Source organism: Lissotriton vulgaris, unplaced genomic scaffold, assembly GCF_964263255.1.
Source record: "Lissotriton vulgaris unplaced genomic scaffold, aLisVul1.2 SCAFFOLD_1389, whole genome shotgun sequence".
Classification (NCBI taxonomy): domain Eukaryota; kingdom Metazoa; phylum Chordata; class Amphibia; order Caudata; family Salamandridae; genus Lissotriton; species Lissotriton vulgaris.
This window is the reverse complement of record NW_028240620.1, coordinates 5,293-16,660: the sequence shown is the minus strand read 5'-3', so window position 1 is coordinate 16,660 and position 11,368 is coordinate 5,293. Positions and strand designations below refer to the sequence as shown.

Here is an 11,368-nt window from a genome sequence, read left to right as displayed (position 1 = left end):
TTGGTATTTGAGATGATCTTAAGTGAATCGGAAAGAATAAGAAGAAGTGTGTAAATGGAGTTGCTTTTGTTGTATACTTCATGAAGAGTTACTGGAAATTCTGCAGCCCAGCCTGATCCAGCTCTTTTTCTAAAATCTATTGTTGTTTAAATGAAATCTTGACCATATGCGTCTTTCTTAAGCAAAACCTCAAGCACTTGGGTGCCCCGTGAGCGCCTTTACTTTGCTCAGTTACTCTGTGAACACTGGTAAATCACCTCCTTTTCAGACATTAATAAGATATCACCTGATCAACAGAACCTTTAGTTAAATATCTGTGTATGATGAAATATTTCTTGCTAATTTTTAAAGGTGGTAAAGAAGAAGAGGGAGATTTACTAATATTTTGCGCCGTATTTGCATCACAAAAGTGGCACAAAACAGCGCAAAATCTTTTTTTCCTAATTTACTTTCCAGCGCTAAACTTTTTTTAGCGCTGGAAATAATGTAAAAGTAATGTGAAACTGCGCATAGCACTGGTTCGCATTACTTGACACATTGGGACCTACCAAGGGGGGTGCATGGGCGTTCCCGTGCAACCACCCATTTTACCAAAATCAATAGATTGGGTTTAGCGTGAGAAAACTGCACCCTTTTAAACAAGACACAAGGAAGGAGAATCAATTTCTCCTTCCTTTTCTGACTTTGCATGCGTGCTGCACTGCACAACATGCATACAAAGTGGTAAAAGCCTTCCCTCGTGTCTGACAGTATTTTGTACAGGAAGGGTGTCCTTCCTGTACAAAACCGATGCTGGACTCACACACACACACACACACACCCTAGCGCTCTGGTGCTAAGGTGTGTGCATGGCGCAGGGCCACTGTAATCAGTGCCGGCGCAAGGGAAAGGGAAAATATGGGGCTCTCCTGCTCCTCTGTCGCACATCGCAGCCTCCCCGGAGGGTGGGGGGAACGGTTGCACTGCATTGTGTTGAGATTTGGTAAATCTCCCCTGAAATGTCTTTTACAACCAGTTAAACATTGTGAATTCTCATTCCATTATGTTTCAATTTAGTAATTTTAAATATCTTTACATCCAACAGAAAACAAGCCTTGAATGTGTGAAATGACCATCAATAATGAAGCGAAGGCTGTAAATCTTCAATAATAGCAGAAATAATGAGCTACAGTATTCAGGAAAACATCAGCGCAGTCGGCGACAGAGGAACCTGCACACAAACTGACAGATCCCGGATGAAGTGTCAAGGGCAGTTCAGTGATTGTAAGAGTCTGAGCTGTGCACCTCCACGCCACAAGATAAAGAAATGACCTTAGGAAAATTAAGGCAACAATAATAACAAACCGCCTCCTTTATAAACAAGTGCCTAACACCAGCTTTGATCATCGGATTGGTATGATGTGATTACCGCAGTGCTCTGTTTTCTAAGATGATGACAAGCCATCATTCCGTGCTCTAGGAGAATTGCAAACTCTTTCTGGCTAAACCACAGTAACTAGAGAAAAGCACAACAGAGCGGAGCCTGACAATTGACGGGTAAAGGAAAGAGGAGTTCTTGTATCTATAATACAACAGACTGTCCCAATTTGCACCGTCCAGAAGGAAGATACATCTTTACCTACAAGCGTGCATAGCCATAATCCAATCTAAAGGCACAATCGCCTACAAAGACACATTTTACGTATTAGGAGTGTGGCAAATATTTGGTGGCTATTGCATTTTATTGTTAAAACAGAAATCAAACGTGTAAAATACCGCACACATATTAAATGTGTGAGAAAAACACAAGTGCTTTATCAGCCATGTTGGCCCATCAGGAAATGCAGTCATGGGATGTAGACAAATATATACCCGACCCAGAGACACTAACCAAGAAAGAAGAATCCTACACATGCAGCACGAGCGTTAGTTTGTCATCACTACTCAAGCTTCATCAGCACACGTACACAGGACAAAAACCATTCAAGTGCAGTGAATGTGCAAAGTGCTTTAGTCGATTATCAGAGCTACAAAGACATCAGCGAATACACACAGGGGAAAAACCATTCAAGTGCAGTGAATGTGCAAAGTACTTTAGTGAGTTATCAAGCCTTCGAAAACATCAGCGAACACACACAGGAGAAAAGCCATTCAAGTGCAATGAATGTGAAAAGTGCTTTAGTCAGTTATCATCCCTTCAAAGTCATCAGCAAACACACATAGTGGAAAAGCCTTTTAAATGCAGTGAATGTGTGAAGAGCTTTAGTCGGTTATCACGCCTTCAAAGACATCAGCAAACACACACGGGGGAAAAACTCTATCATTGTAGTGAATGTGACAGTAGTTTTCGCGTCTCGTCTTCATTAAGGTATCATCAGCGAACTCACACAGGAGAAAAACCATTCAAGTGCTGTGAATGTACAAAGTGCTTTAGTCGGGTATCACACCTTCAAAGACATCAGAGAACACACACGGGGGAAAAACCATTCAAGTGCAGTGAATGTACAAAGTGCTTTAGTCAGTTATCAAGCCTTCAAATGCATCAGCGAACACACACAGGAGAAAAGCCATTCAAGTGCAGTGAATGTGTGAAGAGCTTTAGTCAATTATCAAGCTTTCAAACACATCAGCGAACACACACGGGGGAAAAACCGTATCATTGTAGTGAATGTGACAGTAGTTTTTGCGACTCTTCAGCATTAAGGTATCATCAGCGAACTCACACAGGAGAAAAACCATTCAAGTGCAATGAATGTGCAAAGTGCTTTAGTCTGTTATCCCACCTTCAAAGACATCAGCGAACACACACAGGGGAAAAACCATTCAAGTGCAGTGAATGTGAAAAGTGCTTTAGACAGTTATCAGACCTAAAAAGTCATAATCGAACACACACGGGGGAAAAACCGTTCAAGTGCAGTGAATGTGACAGTAGTCTTTGCAGCTCTTCAGCATTAAGGCGTCATCAGCGAACACACACAGGGGAAAAACCATTCAAGTGCAATGAATGTGGGAAGAGCTTTAGTCAATTATCAAAGCTAAAAAGTCATCAGCGAATACACACAGGAGAAAAACCATTCAAGTGCAGTGAATGTGCAAAGTGCTTTAGTCGGTTATCACACCTTCAAAGACATCAGCGAACACACACTGGGGAAAAACCATTCAAGTGCAGTGAATGTGCAAAATGCTTTAGTCTGTTATCACACCTTCAACGTCATAATCGAACACACACAGGGGAAAAACCATTCAAGTGCAGTGAATGTGTGAAGAGCTTTAGTCAATTATCACACCTTCAAAGACATCAGCGAGCACACACAGGGGAAAAACCATTCAAGTGCAGTGAATGTGCAAAGTGCTTTAGTCTGTTATCACACCTTCAAAAACATCAGCGAACATACACAGGGGAAAAACCATTCAAGTGCAGTGAATGAGCAAAGTGCTTTAGTCGGTTATCACACCTTCAAAGTCATCAGCGAATACACACACAGGGAGAAAACATAGAAGGGCAATGAAAGTGAGAAGGCCTTTTGTCAATTGTCGATCCCACACAGCCCTCAGTGAATACACTCCTTCATTTAACTCACATGGAAATAATGCTAGAGATGCAGAGATTCCGCAAAGAATTTCTGAGGACATAGACAAGAGCAGAACAGTGCAGTTATTGTGAGAGGAATGAATTACGGAAAAATATAAAATTAAAATTATGTGGGACTTTGAAATACCAATGATAGAAGACCTGAATAGCAGTAAAGAAGAAAAACAGATAACAGTATTTGCAGAATTATAAAAGTGCTTGTTTCCAGTGATTGTTCACTTCCGTACACATAGAAAAGTGACATGATGTACCAGGATACACAGTGGGAGATGAGCACAATGTGGATTAAAAGATTTTTATTTGGTGAAGAAGAGATACAAAGAAAAACTTTCAATCGCACCTGACCACAATACCTGTAAAAGCAACACTGAACAATACTGGGACTAACAGGTGTATTTTCAGCTAACTTGTCAGATTAGTGATAAAACGTATAAACCCAACACACCCAGAGTGGACATGTTGTCAGAGCTCTGGAGATGGAAGCTTCATTGGTAAAATGTATGTATTACTATTAACAAATGCCACTGCAGTATCTGTAATGAACTAAAGTGAAGCACAGGTGTTCAAGAAATAACCTATTTTCAGATATAAAAGAGCATATACCTTGTTTTAAGTAACGTTTGCTGCATCTTTTACACACTGTTATCGGTTGATGGATCAGCTCGTGACTCAGGCCTTATTACTAAGTGCGCCCCTTGGTTCCTTTCCGACTTGGCTCTCCCTATTCATTTTGTGACTCGCCAAACTCTACTTTTTACCAGAATTGAGTCACTGTAAGCAACAGACTCAGTTTCAAAACAAGAAATATAAAATAATGTAAAAATAATGTTTCGGTTATAGTTTTTATACATCATATGTGTTTCCCACTATCAGTTTGTAACTGAACTCGGAATTGACTGAAAGTGTAAATATTTTTAAACAGAGATGTGGAACTTGGAAATTACATTTTTAAACCGTTTTCAGTGAATAAATAAAATGTTCTTTTAATTTGCGTTTGTTTCCTGACGGTATTCTTTATCCAGCCCTTAAGCCCCAAACTGTTTCACATTTACAATGTATTAAGCAATAGAAGGGCTAATTTTGTCAAGTTCTCTGTTCCTCTCTTCCACCACTCACACAAACAAACACTCAGAGGCCTGTGTCTGCAGTGCTGGGGCACAAAGTAACAATTACCAGTTGCAGACTAAGGATCTAGGTGGAACTGAGTCCCGTTTCTAGATAATAGTGGGGGGACCCCTTAAACTGTGGCTACCCCTCCCCCCCCCGGCTTGTGCCGTGCTGATAAAGCAATAGTGAAATTGAGTAATTTATGATGAATTGAAATGAGAGAAAGAGAAGAAGAGAGCGAGGTGCAGGATATATTAAAGAAAATGAAAAAAAAACACAAGACTTTACACTGTTCTGTGTACAAGCATTTTACGTAAACAAGTTGTGCTGTGCGTTGTGAACAGGCTGTCACCCCCTTTTGTATGTAAATGAGCTTCTGTGACCAGACACCCCAGACTCCCATTTCTTCTAGCGCGGATGATAATTTGAGCACTGTAAGGTGATCGCAAAGAAGGGCTATGTTGAGTAATAATCGCCTTCCGGGTCACACAGTTGTGATATGTAGTTCTTTATTAGTTTTTTTTAATTTACTTGAATTTGCAGCAATTCTCCAGGTTACTTTTTCTCAGTATATCGCTTCAGGTCGCTCATAGCGCTCCATCAGTTAAACATGAGGTTTGATGTAGGATTTGTTGTCAGTGTCCCTAGACCATGTCCCAATCCCTTTGTCCTTGATTTGTCTGCATGGGTTTTGTCCACACACTGGTCTACGACGGGCCTTCTCAAGGTAGAAGGCACTGTAATAGGAATAATAAATCAGACATATATGAAATTGTAGTTAAACAAATATGTGCCTTTCAGTTATCAGGCATCACCAGACTCATATCTACACATGTAATTGAGCACCAGACTAAAGTGACTCCTCACTGTATAAATATGTGCCATCAGTAATCGGGCTGATGGTTCCGCTGATGCGTACTGCAAATGAAGTTTCTGGGATTGCGCTCATTGGCCTAAATTTTAATTGCTGACGTTGCACGCAGTTTCGCTGATGCGCACAGTTTATAAGGCTTGTGGATATCGCTCACTGTAAGCAGATCACTGAAGTTCACCCTTAAGTAGTAACTAAGTCAAAACATTGTACGTACATCATACATAATGTCACTGCCCCTCCCTTCTTGTTGGCATCTCTTGGAGTTCCTCCTCTCTCGTGGCTGAAGTGGAAGAAGGTTTTCACACATTATGCTCGTGTCTGTGGCACTTCCTTAAGTGCAGAGGAAAGCCTCATGGTTAATGCATTGTTTGGGCTCTGAGGACAAGAATTCTTTGAACACCTTCCTGAACTCTCTAATAGTGACTCTGCCACTCTTGATGAATACGAGATCTGCTTTAAAAAGTTGGACTTGCACCACCTCCCCAAAGTGAGTACTGTCCTTGAACGATATCACTTCAGGAGAAGAATGCAAAGGCAGAATGAGTCGGTCGAACAGTACATAACATCCTTGCGCAAATTGGTTTCCCCGTGCAATTTTGCCGCCGCTTTAGAGGATCGCTTAAGAGATTAGTTCATGTTAGGATGCGCCCTCGACAAAACGAGACATGCCCTGTGGCAAAAAGACACACCATCGCTTCAAGAAGTGCTGACCATAGCCAAAAGTCATGGGCATTCAAAAGTGTGTGTTGACATTATACGCAAAGACAGTACAGGTGATAAAATGGAGAACATTAATGTCAAGGTGGTGGTGGATAGATTTGTTAAACCCAAATTGAACACCACTTCAAAGCTGTTTAACACAAAGAATTTTCAGAGGAAGTGCTTCAGGTGTGGCAACTCTGGCCATATCGCCAACTTTAACCCGTTGTGTGCGTCGGACTGCCCCCTAACGTCACAGTGGGCATGTGCAGAGGACGACTAGGGGCTGTCCGAACTGCACCCACTCATTAATATGCCCGCACAGCGGTGAAATTCGCACCACAGTCAATGGGTTAAAGACTGCCCAGGCTGGAAGGCCATGTGCAAAACTTGTGAGAGAAAAGGTCACGTCTCAAAGAGCTGCAGAACGGGCCACGGGCATAAAAAAGTCAGGGAAGTTGATCTTTATGAAGAAGATTTGGAAGGAATCAATGTTCTCCCTGTCACAGGGAATGCTGGAGATGGCCCTCAGGAGCTAGTTTTGATCACTGATGCTCCAGTGAGCATGCTCTTCGACTTTGGGGCCAAGATACCGCTAGTCCCCAAAACATTTTATGAGTGTAATCTGCTGAGCAAAGCCACCCTGTTTAAGCCAGACATTAGACCAAAAGGTTATGGTGGGGTGACTATTGAGTTGCTGGGTTATTTCTGGGGCACAATTGACTTCAAGGGAAGAGTCATCCCTGGTAAAATCTATGTGTCGATGAAGCGGGACTCTCTCATAAGTTGCTTCCATCAACATGATCTACATATCTGCCTTTATCCCAATGAGATCTGTCTGCCTAAACGAATTACCACCAGTTAGGGTTGTTAGTAATGCTAATTGAGACTGGATCAAGGAATTCCTTGAGGTCTTTGCTGGTGGACTGTGTTTGTTAAAAAACGATGTACATTGGATAAAAGTCAAATTTAACTCTGTTCCAAAAGCAGCTAAGGTCATAAATGTACCTCTGTAAGTAAGGGAGAGCATGAAAGTTGAATTAGGCAATCTCTTAGCCAAGTTTATCATTCAAGAAGTTGAAGCAACGGAGTGGGTCTCTCCTGTTGTGATGGCCCGCAAAGCCAATGAGGAGGCTAGGCTCTGTGTCAGCTTGAGGGAGCTCAACAAAGCAGTTATTGTTGATCATTATGCTTTCACCCACATAACTAAAATGCTGTGTTCTCTTGAGTGGGCAAGGTATTTTTCTTCCTTGGACTTGACCTCCGCCTATCACCAGGCCAGCCTTCACTCCTATTCAGAACATTCCGAGCCTTCACTCCTCTTCCCAGGACCTTACCTCCTGGGTAACACCCTTTGGTACCTTTAGGTTTCTAAGAATGCCTTTCGACTGATTTCTGTGGCCTCAGTTTTTCAGAGGGCGATGGAGGGCATTCTTGGAAACCTTCACGGTGTCAAGGTGTACCAAGATGATGTGCTCATCTTTGGTGTGGATCTTGAGGAACATAATGGGAGGCTGAGGTCAGTATTGAAGAAGTTATGTGATGCTGACCTCACCCTTATTGCTGACCAGTGCAAATTTGATGTCAAAGGATTAGAGTACCGTGGGCATTTTGAGTCTGCTGCAGGCATCAAACCTAAACACTCATTGGTAAGCACCATTTGTAATTTGCACAACCCTTTGAACAAAGAAGAGTTTGTAAAGTTTCTAAGCATGGCTGAATTTTATCACAAGTTTGTTCCGAACTTTGCAGGGAAAACCTCTTGTTTGAGGTCTCTCCTCAAGAAGGGAGGCACATTTGTTTGTTCCAAGGGCTGTGAGGAAGAGTTTGAGTGCATTACGACACATCTGAATGAAGCACCTTGTCTAGGAAGTTTTGACCCCACAAAGGAATCTTATCTCATCACTGATGCCAGCTCAAAGGGGTTAGGAGCAGTTATTTTGCAAAAGGTTGATGGGGAGGTTAAAACAATTATTTTCCTCTCTTGGCCCTTGAGGGGTGCTGAATGCAACTGTTCTGTTGTGGTGAAAGAAGCTCTGGGTTTTTCCTGGGCAGTGCGCAAGCTGAGAAAGGATTTGTGGGGGAAAAGGTTCAGAATTCGTACTGGCCACAAACCTCTTAGGGAGGTATTCTCCAAGAAAGGCATTGACTCTGTCTCCCATAGGATACGGAAGTGGGTTGTGGCTCTACTGTTCTGGCACACTGTCTGTCAAGACAGATGATGTTGAGAGGTTTGGAGGTGAATAATTGGAGGAAGGAATTAATTTGTGTGTGATTAGCGAAGGGTTGATTTCAGAGAGAGAGTGGAGGGAACATCACATGATCGATTTAGACTTGCAGAAAGCCCTCACCATGGTCACAGGTGGTTAGTGTGAGAAGAAGGACTGTGAGGAGGTCCTCGAAGGCTTTTGGCAAGTTAGGGATGATCTGGCGGGCGAGGATGGTCTCCTCGTGTGTGGTAGTAAATTGGTTGCACCCCTTGCACTAAGGGATAAGCTAGTAAAGCGTGCTCACACCTCGCACATGGGCATTGCCAAGACAAAGCAAAGTATCAGGTAAGAATATTGGTGGCCTGCCATGGATGTACATGTAGAGAGGTTGGTGCATGAGTGTGCTGAATGTGTGTGTTATGACAGGATATTGAAGTGCAGGACTCAACCCATGGTTATTAGGGAACAGGCTACTGGTCCGTGGTGTACACTTCTATAGATATTTTGTGACCTGTGAAGTTGAAGACTCAGGATCTCTATTTGATCGTGTGTATTGATATGTTTTCCCATTGGCCTGATATCAAAGGTGGTTTATTCCGTTGAGTCTGGTGAAGTGATTGAGTTTCTAGAAGAGTTATTTGAACGTGAGGGTTTCCAGTTAACACTCTTGTCAGACAATGGTGTTCAGTTCACAACCTTAGTCATGGAAGAGTTTCGGAGTTCCAGGGGGATCAAGCATAAGAAGGCGTCCCTGTACCATCCACAAAGCAATGGTGTGGTGGAAAGGTTTGTCAAGGTTGTTAGAGACTCTGCAACAAGCTGTTGCCTGTGGTGAAAGTGGTGAAGCATTTGTGAACACTTAGAGTAATACAGGGAAAACACTACAGATGTACACCACACAGGTTTTATAAAAATAAGTATTCTTAATATAGACTCAACACAAGACTCAAACTACAAAAATCCACAATACTGTAAGCAGAAATAAGATGGTAGAAGTAGCTCAAAAATAGGTTATTCACTTAAACGCAGTTTTTAGCAACAGATAACCCCAACTGGATTTATCACGACGCCGAGGTCAAAGAAATCCCAAAGTACGGCGCCGACCGTGAGGTGCGCGGCTTCGAGCGCGTAGTCAAAACAGACCCACAAAGAACAGTACCTTGGAAAAGTGAAAACAAAGACAGCTCACAGCGTAGTTGGCGCTGTGCTGTGTCGGTTCCTTGCTTCAGGGGAGGCTACGCGTCAGGTCCTCGATGCTTGCACAAAGCAGGGGAGGTGTTGTTTTCTTACGATAGCTCCGAAACCACGGTTCCGTACAATGTCACGATGTTGATGGATTCTTGACCACCCACGTCGAGGATCGGCTCCACAATGATGTCGACTTTGGAGAGGATGCAGCATAGCAGCTGGCATCGGGCCTACGCCACAAAGTCGGTGCAGCGCTCAGGGCTTGTGGCAGGTTACGAAGTCGCTTGTTGGCGTCGATATAGCACGGCGGCCGGCGTCGGGTCTACGTTGTAAGTCAGAGCAGCGCTCACGGCTTCGATGCAGATTATGGCTTTGCTCGCCGGCGTCGGTTTGGCAATTTCCTTCTGTAGCAGCCAGAAAAGCAAGTTCCAGATGCAGGCAAGCAGATGGGGTGAAGTCTTTGTATCCCTGAGACTTCAGACAGGAGGCAAGCTCAAATTCTAGACCTTGGAGATTTTCTGTAAGATGATGAAAGTTTCCATAAAAGTCTTTTCTCCTTTCCTTGGCAATAAAGAAACCACTGCAGGCCATCCCCAGCAATCAACACACTGGTATAGGGATAGTCAAAAACTCCTGCTTATTCTCTTGTTCTTCTCCCTGATTCCCAGAAGTGATCTAAAGGTCTGGGGTCTGGTTCCCCCTTTTTATACACACAAATACTTTGTCTCTGAAGGCAGAGAGTGTCTGTACCTAGTCTAAACCAGTTCTGGGTGCATCCTGCCAGTGCACAACTTCTTCCTTTGTCAGGGTGGGCCAGGGTCAACAGACACACCACAGGAGGTGGAGCCAGCATTGTGGAAGGCAGGCACAGCCCTATTCAGGCCCAGGTGCTACTCCCCCCACCACTCTACATGCAGATAGGTTTATTCAGCGCAGTGCTGACTCACCCTGTCTCCTGGAGCCCCCTCAACCCCTGTCACTCAGAAACCAGACATGGAATACACAGCCCTGCAGAAGCAGGCTTGGATAGTTAGGCAAGAAAATACCTATTTCTAAAAGTGGTAGTTTCAAACACAGAATGTTTAAAACCAACTTCACTAAAAGATGTATTTTATCATTCTGAGTTCAGGCATATTAAATTCGTGATTCTACCATGTTCCCTGGGATAATTAAGATTATAAGGTGTTATAACCAAACTGTCATTCTGGCCTGTGGGGACAGGTAGCCTTGAAGTAGTGAAAAACAAAATTGGCTGTAATTCACTACCAGGACATGCTACACACATCAGTGCACGTCCTACCTTTCACATACAATGCACCCTGCCCTAGGGCCTACCTTATGGGTGGCTTACATGTAGAAAAGGGACGGTTTAGAGACTGGTCTGTCGGTGCACTTTATAAACAACATAAGGCCTCACCTAAAAGACAATTAGTCCTAACGTAAATAACAAATCCAGGGTTTTCAATACTCTTATCAATTCCCTCGAGTGTGTCCAGTTCAACTACTCGAGTCTCTACAGTTCAACTACTCTTGTTTGTCACAGTGTCTCACTAAAAACAACAACTGCTACATCCAGACTCCCCACCTTCCAGCAGTGAAAAAATGTGAGAGAAGGTAGAGAGTACCTCATGATAGAATCGCCAACGGGGTTGCTGACTAACAATCGCCAGCTTACCCACTTCTCATCATCGGTAACTCTCTCTCTCTGAGTGTGTAAGA

At 43.2% G+C, this 11,368-nt stretch overlaps 1 protein-coding gene across 1 annotated transcript; it reads left to right on the top strand.

The window, feature by feature from the left end:
• The first annotated feature begins 1,208 nt into the window (after positions 1 to 1,208).
• Positions 1,209 to 4,503, top strand: LOC147672931 (uncharacterized). The gene has a single exon (XM_086947909.1). It carries the CDS (start codon positions 1,770 to 1,772, stop codon positions 3,405 to 3,407), a length of 1,638 nt encoding a protein of 545 aa, XP_086804035.1. The 5' UTR covers positions 1,209 to 1,769; the 3' UTR covers positions 3,408 to 4,503.
• Positions 4,504 to 11,368: the final 6,865 nt, after the last annotated feature.

Excerpts from the sequence above, each read along its gene's own strand:
- LOC147672931 (XM_086947909.1), top strand. The coding sequence starts at position 1,770 with ATGTGTGAGAAAAACACAAGTGCTTTATCAGCCATGTTGGCCCATCAG.